At 40.1% G+C, this 16,148-nt stretch overlaps 1 protein-coding gene across 1 annotated transcript; it reads right to left on the reverse strand.

The window, feature by feature from the left end:
• Nucleotides 1-682: 682 nt before the first annotated feature.
• Nucleotides 683-14,140, reverse strand: HMGCS2 (3-hydroxy-3-methylglutaryl-CoA synthase 2). The gene is given in 11 exon segments (XM_041756975.1): nt 683-786; nt 2,037-2,090; nt 2,093-2,192; nt 3,305-3,380; nt 4,461-4,608; nt 5,713-5,910; nt 7,426-7,520; nt 7,522-7,581; nt 11,304-11,306; nt 11,542-12,026; nt 14,132-14,140. Coding segments are annotated over 11 exon segments (1,332 nt in total).
• Nucleotides 14,141-16,148: the final 2,008 nt, after the last annotated feature.

Genomic DNA, 16,148 nt, shown 5'->3' on the forward strand with positions numbered 1-16,148 from the left:
TCTCACTCCTCTATTCTGCTTATTTTACCAACTTGTTAGATAAACTGAAGGCAGATGTCTGGGTCCATAAACTGTACGATTCTAATTCTGAATACTTGATTCTCCTTTAAAAATCCTCCCATCTCCCCCTCAGGCAGTCCTCTTGCAGAAACCCTTCTCTCTTTCTACTTCTGCTCCTCTCTCCACTGACTTTCCAAATCTCACTGCTGTTCCCCAGGAGGAACTGCCTGGCAAGGCCCCCTCCTGCCAAGGCTTCTGGCTCCAACAGAATTCCCAACACCTTGTTTCTTCATGAATCTGTCACCAACACACTAGTATCTACCTTTTCTGAAGCCACTCCTCTTTGTTACTATCTCACTCCTTTGGAGGAAGGAGTTCTGTAGGTTCAGGTTTATAGCCTGCTTCTCTCACAGATGCTAATTTTGTTTCTGTCAAGGTTCTAGGGGATCTTCCTATCATGAGCAGATCAGGGAAACAAGTTGAGTTGGTTTTTTTTTTTCACATTCCAGAGTTAAAAACATGCCCCTCCCCCCAGCTTTTGTCTTTCCAGGGCAGAGTCCCATGGGTTCTATGTTCTCCTCATGGTACAAACTCCTCACTTCTGATCATTTTGGAGTTGTAGACCCTGTCTGGCCTGGTTACACTATCAGAAATGCACCTGTCACCCAGAGGAAAAACTATGCTACCAACCCTGCAAAATGTCATACCGATATAGCATATCCACCTGCTCCAGGTACCATGTGCCTGGGAAAAGACTGCTCATGTCCCCAGGTGGTGAGAAATTCACTGTAGAATGAGAAGAGGCAAAAAGCTACATGGGCTTAGGGAAGAGAAAAGAGTCCTAAGGATGCCTCCACCTGAAGCTCTCCTGGCTGTGTGGCAAGGGGCTGTGAAGCCACCTGTCACAACCCAGCAGAGCCCTGGACCTTCTACTAGATCTAGTACTAACCTTATGTACTTGATCCAAGCAGCCATCTTGGATCAAGTACATAAGCCTTGGCTATTAGAAATTTGGTATAGGAGTATGACGTTTTCCCACAGTGAACATGACCTTCTTCTCTTGAAGTCCTCTTTATGTCCTCTTGCCAGTGTATATGTACACCTCAGATCTCCCTGTCTTCCAGTATGCCCTAAGTTCTCTGGCTCCGACTCATTGTGTTATTTCTGGTCTTTGTCCACCAATGCTCATCTCAGAAGTCCTATTTCTATTTTAATTGCTTTTCCTCTTTGCCCTAAGGTGTCCCCTGTTCCAGAGAAGATGGATGACTACTAGGCCTAGGTTTTCTGGAACATTCCCGGTTCCGCATATTCTGTCTTCCTTACAGACCACACTGCAAACCATATGTTTGGTTTCCAAACTCTTGCCTGAGAAAAGACGTTTTGTTTTGGTATTGGTTTTAAAACCACCATCTGGTCTCTCTAGTCGTAACTTTAGCTTTAGTCTCCTTTTCCTTTGTTGCTTTTTTGGGCAATATTTTGTTTTTATGTTTGGTAGGGAAAGGAGGCAGGTGGGCAGAGACAGTAATATCCATTGATAATTTAAGTACATTAATTCATTTAATCTGTTTGGCAATCCTGCAAAGTTGGTATGATTTTAGAAATAAGACAACTGAGAAAACTTCAATAATTTTCCCAAAGATAAAGAGCTAGTGAGTGTCACAGTTCAGTTTAGATTTGAATATCTACCTCCAAACTCTGGGCTCTTTGAACCATTGCATAGATAGCGGTTTCCAAGACCACATGTCTGGTGTCCTTGGGACTGCATTTTCAGTATCCTGTTTTGAGTAGTTAACTACAATCTATACCAGGAAGGTACATGCTGCCTCCCACCTCTTCTCCACTCTGCCTTCTGCTTCCCCACCCAATTCTCACCTCTTTGGACCTAACAGATTTTCTCCCAATCATATCTCAAAAATGTCCTTGCCCTAGGCCACTATAGTCCAGATTTGTGATGAATCCCCAGCTCTCTGTCACTGGCAGAGTGGAATCTGAGAAAATTTCCTTCTCCTTTTTTCCTGTCTTGTCCTTTTACTTACCCTTATGGTAGAATTGTTCTCTTTGGTCCATTATTTCTGTGAACTCCTGAGGGACATATGTTTCTGGGAGGCAAGGCATTTTGGCAGGTGTGACATACTAAACACCAGCTTCTCCAAGGGGGATCCTGGGAACCAAAGGCAAGATTGTTAAATCTGCTTCACTGCCATTATCACTGCAACCAGTCATGAGCCCAATGGAGAGCCAGGTTCTGTGGGAGCTCCAACCCTGGCGGAAAGTGCTGTGTGTAACTTGGAATGTTGAGAAATGATAAAGGTCAACAAACATAATGTTGGCGAAACATATGGGCAAACACACTCTTCTAGTCCAGGTATGTCCCACATAAGTGGTAGGATGCGCATCCTGGATCCCATCTGACATAAAGTGATCAAAAACATTATGAAAATTTCAAATCCATCAACTTCCTTTTAACCAGTTGCAACCAAATGGCCATTAATTACCTCCTGCCTGGACTGTTTGCTGGAACAACCTGACTGGTTTCCCCTTTCTACCTTTGTTTCTCTATTCGACCTAGTTCCAAGTAGTAGCCAAATACTTGAACTACATAAATTAAACAAACATCCTCCATTGCTTAAATCCCTTCAGGGAGTTCCTCTGCTCTTTTTTTTCTTTATTTTTGTTATTATTTAATTGTATTTATTTGACAGAGAGAGAGAGAGATTGAGAGAGAGAGAGAGAGAGCACAAGCAGGGAGATAGTAGGCAGAGGAAGAGGGAGAAGCAGGCTTTCCCTGGAGCAGAGAGTCTGATGTGGGGCTTGATCCCTGGGATCATGACCTGAGCTAAAGGCAGATGCTTAACCAACTGAGCCACGTAGGTGTCCCCTTTCTTTTCTTTAAAGATTTTATTTATTCATTAATTTGAGAGAGAGAAAGACGGAGATAGCGAGAGAGAGAGAGAGAGAGAGAGAGAGAGCACAGCAGGAAGAGGGGCGGAAGGAGAGAGAGAAGCAGACTCCCTGTTGAGCAGGGAGCCCATTGTGGGCTCCATCACAGGACCCTGGAATCATGACCTGAGCTGAAAGCAGATGCTTAACTGACTGAACCACCCAGGCACCCTAATTTCTCTGTTCTTAGTCCAGATGGGAGCCTCAGTACTGGTGAGGCAGAGTGGTTCCTTTTACCTGATGAATCTTACCAGAAGTGCTTGATAGAAAGACGGGACTCAGCTGGAGAAGCATCCCAAGACACTTGAAATTTAAAAAAAAAAAAAAAAGAAGAAGAAGAAGAAGAAAAGAAACAAAACAAAACAAAAAAACTTGCTGCCAAGCCACAACTGTAAGGGAAGGCCCCAATCCTGGAGCCAGCCAAGTCCTGGGCAGAGTGCCTGCACGTAAAGAAATCAAAACACAAGGAGCCCATTGGCATTATATTCTGCCCTTCAAATAAACCATCAACCTATCACCCCAATCTAGTCAACCTCTTGTAAGTAGAAATGGGCTCCAGGCACTTTGCACAAAGAGGGGCTTTTAGAAGACCCTGGAGATAGACCCAGAAAGAAGGAAACTTGCCAGGAGAGTGGCCAAAATCCAAGATACAAAAGGCACATTGAACATAACAGAATTTGGAATATAAAAGGAGCTTCTCTCCACCTACAAGGACAAGAAGAATTCAGTGAAATCTAAGGTTTGGAGGTCAGGCCACTTCAAGGCTTCCATGTTTTCTGGCAATGCTCAGCAGTTGTACCTTTTAAATCATCCCTTCATCAGTAATAATTTGATTGAGTTCATATATGTATCTCCTACATTATGTGCGGGTACAAGTACATAAAACCCACAAAACAGAGTATCAATAAAAGTAACAACTAGCATCTGAACACTTGCTGAACATTAGTATTTTAATGCCTTTACAATTTAACTTTACAATTTAATGCCTTTACAATTTCCTATTTTCAAACATTCATCAAAACACTGGACAGTAGGTATTGTTATTGTGCATGTTTTATAGATGGAGCAAGTGAAGCACGTAGAGGTCAAGTATTTTTCCAAGATCAAAGCTAATAGGTGGTATTTAGACCTCACATACGGGTTCTACACTTGATCTTAGCCAAAAGAAGCTTCACTTACGGGTTCTAAAGCTACACCCTTCTAACCACCATGCTTTACTAAGGACAGAGATTTTAAATGGATGAGATAAAAATATGTTATTTTTTTATTTGCTTGCTTCATCCACGTAGATCTTGCACATACCTTGACATCGTACATCATCACTTTGGAGACCACTCCTTAATATTGATACTAAATCTGCCTCTACATGCACCTTTGAAATGAGTTTCTTTCATTATCTCTCGTTCCATCTTCCTTCCTTAAAAATTTCTGAACTGGAAAGTGAACCAAACCTGGTTGACTCTTCGGACCATGGAGTGGGGTGTAGGAGGCGGGGCTAGGTGGCTAGGTGTAGTACTCACCGGGACAGAAGGGAGGCCAGGCACCCGTACAGGGATGAGGTGTACATATTCCTATAATGCATGGAGAGGTAAAGGGAGGCCTTGGTTTTCTTGTTGAACGTGTCCAGGGAGGCCTTTTGAAGTGCTTTATCCATGTCCTTGTTGTAGTTTCAGGCACCTGGGAGGCAGCCAGAGACACAGGCCAGGTGAGAGATCACAGAAAGGGAAGAAGGCATCAAGGGGAAAAAGTAAGAGCATCTGGAGAGACTTTTAGGCACTTTTTTTATTACAAAATATTTGGAAATACAGACAAGTACAAAGAAAAACAATGTCAATCATAGCCCTATGATTCAGAGAGAGTACTTGGGTCAGTTTTTCTTGTAGCATCCATCTCTGTTTTCATAATGCTAACTAGAAAATAAAATCATGCTATATATTCTATTCAGCATGCATCCCTAACTTTCTCTATGACCTTAAATCACCATCCCTAAGCATTTTAAAGGCTGCAGAATGAGCCATGATATGATGTGCCCTACTAGAACCAGTCTCCCCATTCCTGTCCTCCCCAGTTTAAGTGCTACATGTTCCCTCACACACGTGGATTTACTGAGCCAAAAGATGTGCACATCTTTTGGGCCTTTGCTTTGTGTTTTCTTTTTCTCCCCAAAGCCCTTGTATCAATGTACACATCCACTGTTGCCTGTTTTCCCAGAGCCTCATCAATTCTGGGTATTCAAAAATTTTTAAAGGCTATGTAAGGAAAATGGTAACTTGTTTAAATATGTTACTAATGAGTAAGCACATTTGAAAATAGGATCCTGTGCATTTCTTCTTTGAGGAAATTTCTGGTCCATATCTCTTGTTCATTTTTCTATTAGGGTATTTATCACTGATGAGACTTCCATATATTAATGATATTAAACTATTGTCTTTGGTATATGTTAGAATTTTTTTCATGGAGCAAGTCTTTTAAGTAGTGTTTGTGCTCATTTTGATGTTTTGTGTTTGATGTTAGTGGCAGGGTTAGTAGTAGTAGTTAGTAATGGGGACAAATATTGGTAGAATACTCCAAAACTTGAACTTAACAGCGACCAAGAAGAAAAGGGAATATTTTGTTTCCAGTGGGAATTGTGTATTGAGGATAATTCTTTTCTATATGTCTTGGAGTAATGCATCAATAAACAATATTCTTCAAAGGGGGTGAGCTGGACTATCTCCATTTCATAGATAGGGAAATTAAGTTAATGGGGCAAGACATTAACTCAACAATGGCAAGTGAGAATGAGGCCTGATGCTCCCAAGCCATCTTTGGATGGCTCCAAAGTTGCCATCCTGTACTGTGTGTCACTGCTTGCTGACAGGAAGTCATTGAACATCAGGCGAGCCAGGGATTTCTGGACCATCTTGCAGAAGGGTGTGTGAAAGATCATAAACTGTAAGTCATCGAGAGTGAAAGGCCGATTGATGCCAGCTGGAAGAGGAAGTGTGAAAGTAAGGATGTGCCATGGCAGATGAACCACGTAGACCTACACCCCAAGACCTAAGTGTGCTGAGGGACTTGTGGCATTCCAGAGAACCAGCTCCTACTCCAGCAAACACATGAAAGGTTTGTTTGTTCACTTTACAAGTATCTTGCTAAGTACTCTATTTATAAGGAAAGAAACACATATTTTCTTTCTGTCTACTATTGCCAACCTTTATGACAGATAATTCTTCCAAATAAAACTAGTGTTGTGTTACTTTCTCTATTTTTCAAAAGAGGAAACAAAGTTTCTAAAATATGAAGATAGGTCATGTGTCCAAGGTTACCCAACTTGAAAATGGCTGACATTGGATTCATTTTTATTGTTTATTTTTAAAAAGATTTTATTTATTCATTCATGACAGACCCAGAGAGAAAGGCAGAGACATAGGCAGAAGGAGGAGCAGGCTCCCTGTGGGGAGCCCGATGTGGGACTCGATCCCCGGACCCTGGGATTATGCCCTGACCTGAAGGCAGATGCTCAACCACTGAGTCACACAAATGCCCCTGACTTTAGACTTTGGTTCTGATGTCCCTGACTCTATAGCCACCCCAGACTCTCTTTTAGTGCTGAGAGCCAAAGCAGCATCAGTCAAATTCCATATGAGGTTAAGGAGCAAAATTAGAATGCTGAAGGAATTCAGTTGGTGAGAGCAGTTAGCCAATAGGAGTGGATGGAAGGTAGAGAAGTCCAAGGCCAGTGGTGATGGCTGGCATCCCTTTCAGTGCAGTGGAAAGGGGCAAGAAGTGGCTCCTAAGGCCACCCCTACAGCATCCATGTTCTGACACTTCCACAAATGCCTTTTCCCACACTGAAAACTGCCTATCACAGGTGCCCTTCAGGCCATAGTTAAGCAGGTAAGAACCGTTTTTCTTTTTTTTAAAGTAGATTGCTCTGCACTCTTAAAATATTGTTTCTTTTCTGATTATGAAAGCAGTACATATTTTCTTAGCAGGAAAACTCAGAAACTAAAGGTGAAAATAAAATTAACTTATAACATTACCATCCAAAGAAAAATCACTAACACTTTAGTACACTGAGAGTAGAAGTAAGATTTTTCATCATCGATCAGACTTTAAAAGGTAGCAAATTACAAACTGTGAGTCAAATCAATCCTGACTTCAACAGAAACAAATCCAAGCCCCAGTAGGATGTGGTTATTCTGACTCACCACAGTACCTCTCCAGGTGGCTGACACCCACTGGTTTCCTACTGGTGGCTTTGGCCCTAGATTGTTTACTTTCTTTCATTTAGCTCAAGTTAAAGGCAGCTTCATACTTGAATTTGGATTGCTTCCAGATGGACTTTAGCATAGACCCAGAGAAGGGTGTAAGAGGAAGGGAACATGAAACAATTCTCTTGAGATCATTTTTGGAGGAGAGAAGGAACCTTGTCTAAACCTTTTAGAACAAACCCATGGCCACAAAAATACAGTATCTACTCCTGTCTTCTGAGCCCTGTACCTTGCTTCCACTGGCTCTGGATTTTTTTATGGTATTATGCATAACACCTGTTCGAGGCCCATAGGTAGCACTGGATGGAGAGCTTCCCATCCACTTGGGTGCTCTGTAGCTGTATCTGGTTTGTAGAAGTCATATATGTTCTTCGTGTGGGTTCCTCTAAGCCCAGGCAAGGCACATGGAGAGATTCAGGAACTGTATAATGCAGCCCCCATGGAGCAGAGAGGATGGAGAGCCATGTACTAACAGTTTCCTCATCTTTCTCTGTCTCAGCCCACTCAACATCCCTCCCATGTTCAAAGGGAGTTAAAAGATGGTTTATCTTATATAAATGAGATTTATATTTCCATTTCCATACATATATGGCCTTAACAAAACCTGGAATAGTCACCAAAAGTCTCAAAGGAGAACCATTCTCCTTATATGCAATTATCTTCTTTCACCTTCAATTGTCAGTCAGGCTCCTTAAAGAGCCTCGTCTGCAACACCAATGTCATTCATTCCATGCGTCATTATTCCAACGCATGATGGTGCAGAAGAGGAAACCACACAGATCCCTCTCTTCCCTTCCCCCTTGCCCTTTGCTCCCCAGTTCAGCCCTTTGAAGGCAAGCCATGTCATCTTCAAATCCATACTTCAGCCCTGTGTAGTGGGTATGCTAACTTGGGATTGGGAGCTATGCATTTGCTGTACACAGTCTCTTGGTACCACATTTCCACAGTTTATCACAGACCTCTTTCAAGGGTCAGAGGGGCCTTGGGCCCAACCAGCACAGTCACAGCTCTGGCCCCACCTGTGAGGTGAGCATTATCACCGCTCACTATCACTGGGATAGACTATGTCCCAGACCATCACTGCATAGCCACCTGTAATGAAAGACAAGAAGTAATTATCTCTACTCGAGATCACTACCCAAATCTCATGTAGACTGTGTGCTTCCTGTGAGCAAGGCACAATTTTAAGTACTAAAGATAGACCAGTGAACAAAAAGAAAAATCCCTTCCCTCACAATAAGACTATATATCAGGTATAGTTATTCCCTCTTTATCAACAAAGAAATGGAGGTCCAAAGAACTTAAGTCACTTGGCCCAAGTCACACAATTAATAGGTGGTGTGGTAAGGATTCAGATTCAGGATTCCAACACAAATTCAATGAAAACCCAAGAACCTTCTAAGAATTATAACAACTCTACCTCCAACCCCAACAAAAAAGCATTGTTATACATATTGCTTGGAAACTATAGAAAAATATTTAGAAGACGTTAAGGAAAAGATTAGTAAATTTGACTACCTGAAAATTCAAACTTATTATCAGAAACAGACTCAGGCAAACTGGGAATGTATTTGCAGTACTTACAACCAACAAAAAACTATTTCCTTCATTTATAGAAGTCTCATTAAAACAAAACCAAAAATATGTATTGGGAATGGCCAATGAACATCCTAAAAATATTGAATCTTTCTTATAATGAAAAAAAAGCAAATCCTTATTTTTCCTTATTAAATTGACAAAGATTAAAAAGCTTGATAATATGCATTGTAGGAATGAACTTTTGTACAACATCTTGAAGAACAATTTGGGATATTTTTTAAAAAGATTTTTATTTATTTATTTGAGAGAGAGAGAACAAGCAAGAGGGATGGATAGAGGGAGAAGCAGACTCCCCGCTGAGCAGGCAGCCTGATATGGGGCTCTATCCCAGGACCCTGGGATAATGACCTGAGCCAAAGGCAGACACTTAACCAAATGAGCCAACTAGGTGCCCCTACTTGGCACATCCTATCAAAATTTTATATCAGCATAACTGGTAACTCCATTTCTAGAAACCTATTCTTACAATACATTATCACAAGCATGCAAAGCTATTATGTGATATTATGTAATGTTTTATAATTGCAAAAATATACAAAATCTAAATATCCATCAATATGGGACTAATTAAATAACATTTGGAATATTCATCAATAGAATATTGTAAGGCTTTTAAAAGAGGAAGTAAATCTTATATATATTGATATAGAATGACCTCTAAGACATCATAGAGATAAGGAATAATACGTACAATGTTAAGAACTAAAATTGAATAGTTATGTATGTGTGTTCCTGTAAGTACAAAGAAAAAATCCGGAAGAATACATAGAAACTGTTGATGTGAAATTCTGGAAAGTAGTAATGGGGTGTCAAAATGGAACTCTGTCTTTGCTTTACACTCATTTGTGTGCATGTATATTTTTTTAGCTATACATTTCAATTACTTTCACTAACAACTCAAAAAATGACAAGAAAAATGAAGTCTTCTGGACAATCTGAGGCTGTACCACTTTTTCTTCCCTCATAGTACTGTGATTTGGAACTTCCTGGTGAGTCCCAAAACTACTTCTGCTCATCTGAAGAAACCCCAGCTGGATGGTTGGACAGGTCAAAGCTGACATCCCACCTACATTGGCTTTGTCTGGTCTTGGTGGTTAAATATGGTTTTTGTTTTGATACAAACTAATGATTCACATCTCAATAGTTTTTTTAAAAAAATTTTCCCCTCTACCAAGACATTATGTTAAAGAGGGAATACCTTGCCACTCATCAGAATCTACTCGTTTAAAATGACATAATTGAAGCTGATGCTATTCCCAAACAAGGTTCTGATTTTCTGTTAGAGGCTAGTGAGTATCCCATGCCCTTCATTTCTACTCTTCAACTAAATGCTTAGCTGAAATATTGATGGTGATGGTAATAGGGGTTGCTAAGGAGGCAATAATCTAAGTGCCGAATAGGAGAAGCACTCTACCAACAGATTTGATGATGTAGAGATTGGAACATCGCAAATCACGGAACAATTGATGGTGAGCCTATGGCAGGACAGTCAAAAACAATACTAAATAAATTAGGTGCCTGGGTGGCTCAGTCGTTTGAGCCTTGGACTCTTGATCTAAGCTCAGGTCTTGATCTCAGAGTTGTGAGTTCTCTCCCCACACTGGGCTCCATGCTGGGTGTGGAGCCTACTTAAAAAAAATTACTGAATAGGTGTGTGGAATTGCACCAGATAGAAAGCTGTCTAATTCTTTTTGACTTCGCTTTGAAATAAAAGAATATTGGATGAGATATCTCTAAGGTCCCTACCAACATTAAGAATTTATAATTAATTTTATAATGTGTGTTCATTATGTTAATTATAAATTATGTTAATTATGAATGTTTTAAATTCCAGTTTCCACTTAGTAAACATACTAAGTCCAGATAATATTTGTTCACGTATCTGTGGATCTCTTGTACAGGCAGGTTGCCAAGTAAGAACTCTGAGGCTCAAATGGTTAAGGGATATAAAAGAAAGATACAAGAAAATGTTAATATGTTAATATGTTAAGGAAGAAATATGGGGTGCTTTAGTGGCTCAGTAGGTTAGGTGTCCAGCTCTTGATTCAGCTCAGGTCATGGTATTAGGATCATGGGATCAAGCCCGGTGTTGGCCTCTACACTTAGCAAAGAGTCTGCTTAGCCCTCGCCCTCTGCTCCACCCCACCGTCTCTTAAATAAATAAACAAAATCTTTCTAAGGCTTTCAAAATCTTTCTTGTTAATCAAAAAATAATTTCCTAGTAACCAGACAAGGGAATAAGAGAATAAAGACTCTGTGTCTGTCCTGTGACTCTTTTTTTTGTTTGTTTGTTCGTTTTATCCTGATCCTTTAAGTCTATTTCTACCAGGATGTTTTCTCTTTAATACTTAAACTGGTTTAAATCTCCTTCTCTCAGAGGCTTCAGAGAAACTTCTGAGACATAGGAATATATTTGATTTTTTTTTTTTTGGTGTCTCATCAATGCCACACACTATACGTAAGATATCAGATCCTCCATTTTTCTTACCTATAAATCAGGCATAATACCTGCTTCCTAGGCTGTTGGGGGGTCTAAATGAATGACTTGTGAACATACTACCTAATTAACAGTATAAAGCTATAGAAGTCTAAGCAGTTATCAACATTGTGGTTGTTGATGATAGCAGCAGCTGTGTGAATAAGTTGTCGTCCCCTCCCTGATGAAATCACTTAGGAGATGGAGAAACAAAACTGAGGATTAAACCTCTAACCCAGCTCCTTTCTTACATAAGGTCTTGGGAAGCACATACCATCCCAGGAGCTAGACTCCACCCAGTTGGCAGCATTGAAGAGGGAGGCAGTGCCACCATAGCAGGCATTGGTGGTATCTATGCTCTCAATGTCAGTATTCCCTGAATCCTGGAAGAGCTCCATGAGCACTGTTTTGACAGCCTTGGACTTGTCAATGACCGTCTCTGTGCCCACTTCCAGCCAACCCACAGAGTTCCATGGGAACCGCATGCACTCCATTAGCTGCTGCACCACCGTCAGGCACAGGGAGTTGAGGTCCTCCTGGACAGAGCAGAAGCCCATATGGGTTTGGCCCAAGCCCACCGCGTACCTCCCTGCTTCCACATTGTTATAATTCTCCAGGTCTGTCTGGTCCATATAATGGGTGGGGAAATAGACCTCCAGGGCAAGGATACTCATATCCTTTGGCCAAGTATCTGTTTTGGCCAAGGGGACAGCAAGGATTGTAGAAAACCTGTAGTGGAGATAACAATCAAAATCCTAGTAATGGTCTCCAGCCAGTCTTCTAAAAATACAATACAGCAATCATTTCATTCATTTTGAAAGCTATATTGTATATTTTGAAGCCATATTATCAGATGAGTGCAAATTTAAGGTGGTTATCTTTCTGTTAAGTTAATCCTTTTATCCTTATTGAACGTCCCTCTTCCAGAGGGCCAGAAAGCATATTTGAACAAATCATAGCTGAGAACTCCCCTAATTTGTGAGGGAAACAGGCATTCAATCCAAGAGATAGAGAGCCCCCCACCCCAACAAAATCAATAAAAACCATTCAACACCTTGACATTTAATAATGAAACTTGCAAATTCCAAAGACAAAGAGAAATTCTTAAAGCAGCGAGAGACAAGAGATTCTTAACTTATATGGGGAGAAATATTAGATTAACAGCAGACCTCTCCACAGAGACCTGACAGGCCAGAAAGGTCTGGAAGGATATATTCAAGGTACTAAAAAAGAAGAACATGTAGCCAACAATAATTTATCCATCAAGGCTGTCATTAAGAATAAAAGGAGAGATAAAGAGCTTCCAAGATAGGCAGAAGCTGAAAGAATATGTGACCATCAAACCAGCTCTGCAAGAAACTTAAAGGGGACCCTGTACAAGAAAGAAGAAGCCCAAAGAAATAATCCACAAAAACAGGTACTGAATAGGTATTATGATAACACAAAATTTATATCTTTCAATAGTTACTCTGAATGTGAATGAGCTAAATGGTCCCATCAAAAGATGCAGGGTTTTGGACTGGATATTTGCTGTCTCCAAGAGACTCATTTTACACCTAAGGACACCTACAGCCCAAAAATAAAAGATTGAAGAACCATTTACCATTCAAATGGCCCTCAAAATAAAGCTGGGGTTGCAATCCTCATATCAGATAAATTAAAGTTTATACCAAAGACTGTAGTAAGAGGTGAAGAGGGACACTCTATCACACTTAAAGGATCTATCCAACAAGAAGACCTAACAATCATGAATATTTATGCCCCTAATGTGGGAGCTGCCAAGGATATCAATCAATTAATAGCCAAAGTAAAGAAATACTTAGATAATAATACATTAATAATAGAAAACTTCAACATGGCACTTTCTGCAAAAGACAGTTATTACAAGCATCACATCACCAAAGATACAAGGGCTTTAAACAATACACTGGACCAGATAGATTTCCATCCAAATGCAACTGAATACACATTCTTCTCAAGGGCTCATGGAATGTTCTCCAGAATAGACCACACACTGGGTCAGAAATCATGTCTCAACCAATACCAAAAGATTGGAGTTGTCTCATGCATATTTTCAGATCACAATGCTTTGAAACTAGAACTCACAAGAAGAAATTTGGAAGAAACTCAAACACCTGGAGGTTAAAGACCATCCTACTTAAAGATGAATGGGTCAACCAGGAAACTAGAGAACAATGAAAACTAATGAAACTAATGAAAATAAAGACACAACCATTCAAAATCTTTGAGATTCAGCAAAAGCAGTCTGAAGAGGGAAATATATCGCAATACAAACCTCCCTCAAAAAAATGGGAAAAAACTCAAATACAGAAGCTAACCTTGCACCTAAAGGAACTGGAGAAAGAATAGCAAATAAAACCTACACCAACCAGAACAAGAGAGATAATAAAGATTTAAGCAGAAATCAATGAAATAGATATAAGAACCTGTAGAACAGATCAACAACATCAGGAGCTGGCTTTTTGAAATAATTAATAAGACAGATAAACCATTAGCCAACCTTATTAAAAAGAAAAGAGAAAGACTCAAATTGATAAAATCATGAATGAAAAAGGAGATATCATAGCCAATATCAAGGAAATACAAGTGATTTTATAAATGTATTATGAGCAGCTATACACCAATAAATTAGGCAATCTAAAAGAAATGGATGCATTTCTGGAAAACCACAAACTACCAAAACGGGAACAGGAAGAAATAGAAAACCTGAACAGGCCAATAACCATGGAAGAAATTGAAGCAGTTATCATAAACCTCCCAAGACACAAAAGTCCAGGGCCAGAGGGTTACCCAGGGGAACTCTATCAAATGCTTAAAGAAGAAATAATACCTATTCTACTAAAGCCATTTTGCAGGAGAGAAAGGGGTGGAATACTTCCAAACTCATTTTATGAGGCCAGCATCACCTTAATTCCAAAACCAGACAAAGACCCCACCAAAAAGGAGAATTATAGACCAATATACCTGATGAACACAGATGCAAAAATTCTCAACAAGATACTAGCTAATAGGATCCAACAGTCCATTACGATTATTCACCATATCCAAGTGGGATTTATCCCCGGGATGCAAGGATGGTTCAACACTCGTAAAACAATCAACATGATAGATCACATCAATAAGAGAAAAAACAAGAACTATATGATCCTCTCAATAGATGCAGAGAAAGCATTGGACAAAATACAGCATCCATTCCTGATCAAAACTCTTCAGAGTGTAGGAATAGAGGGAACATTCCAGAGCATCTTTTTTTTTTTTTAATTTTTTTTTTTAATTTTTTATTTATTTATGATAGTCACAGAGAGAGAGAGAGAGGCAGAGACACAGGCAGAGGGAGAAGCAGGCTCCATGCACCGGGAGCCCGACGTGGGATTCGATCCCGGGTCTCCAGGATCGCGCCCTGGGTCAAAGGCAGGCACCAAACCGCTGTGCCACCCAGGGATCCCCATTCCAGAGCATCTTAAAAGCCATGTAGGAAAAGCTCACAGCAAATATCATTTTCAATGGGGAAACAGTGGGAGCCTTTTCCCTAAGATCAGGTCTATATATACTCACTACTGCTATTCAACATAGTCCTAGAAGTCCTATCCTCAGCAATCAGACAACAAAAAGAAATAAAAGGCATTCAAATTGGCAAAGAAGTCAAATGCTCCCTCTAGGTAGATGACATGATACTGTACATAGAAAACCCAAAAGACTCCACCCCAGGATTGCTAGAACTCATACAGCAATTCAGCAGTGTAGCAGGATACAAAATCAATGCCCAGAAATTAGTGGCATTTCTATACGCTAACAATGAGACTGAAGAAAGAGAAATTATGGAGTCAATCTCATTTACAATTGCACTCAAAAGCATAAGATACCTAGGAATAAACCTAACCAAAGAGGTAAAGGATCCATACCCTAAAAACTATAGAACACTTCTGAAAGAAATTGAGGAGGACACAAAGAAATGGAAAAATAGTCCATGCTCATGGATTGGAAGAATTAATATTGTGAAAATGTCCACTTTACCCTGGGCAATTTACACGTTCAAGGCAATCCCTATCAAATACCATGGACTTTCTTCAGAGAGTTGGAACAAATAATCTTAAGATTTGTGTGGAATCAGAAAAGACTTCGAATATCCAGGGGAATATTGAAAAAGAAAACCAGAGCCGGGGACATCACAATGCCAGATTTCAAGTTGTACTACAAAGCTGTGGTCATCATGAAAGTATGGTACTAGCACAAAAACAGACACATAGATCAATGGAACAGGAGAGAGAACCCATAAATGGGCCTTCACCTCTATGGTCAACTAATATTCGACAGAGTAGGAAACACCATCCACTGGAGAAAGGACAGTTTCTTCAATAAATGTTGCTGGGAAAATTGGATAGCCACGTGCAGAAGAATGAAACTAGACCATTCTCTTACACCATATAGAAAGATAAACCCAAAATGGATGACAGATCTAAATGTGAGACAAGGATCCACCAAAATCCTGGAGGAGAACATGGGCAACACCCTTTTCAAATTGGCCACAGAAACTTCTTGCAAGATACATCTATGAAGGCAAGGGAAATAAAAGCAAAAATAAATTATTAGGACTTTGTCAAGATTAAAAGCTTCTTAACAGCAAAAGAAACAGTCAACAAAACTAAAAGACAACCTACAGGATGGGAGAAGATATTTGCAAATGACATATCAGATAAAGGGCTAGTATCCAAGATCTATAAAGAACGTATTAAATTCAACACCCAAGAAACAAACAATCCAGTCATGAAATGGGCAGAAGACATGAACAGAAATTGCACTATGAAGACATACATATGGCCAACCAGCACATGAGAACATGCTCCGCATCACTTGCC

The sequence above is a fragment of the Vulpes lagopus genome, chromosome 5 (assembly GCF_018345385.1).
Source record: "Vulpes lagopus strain Blue_001 chromosome 5, ASM1834538v1, whole genome shotgun sequence".
Lineage (NCBI taxonomy): Eukaryota > Metazoa > Chordata > Mammalia > Carnivora > Canidae > Vulpes > Vulpes lagopus.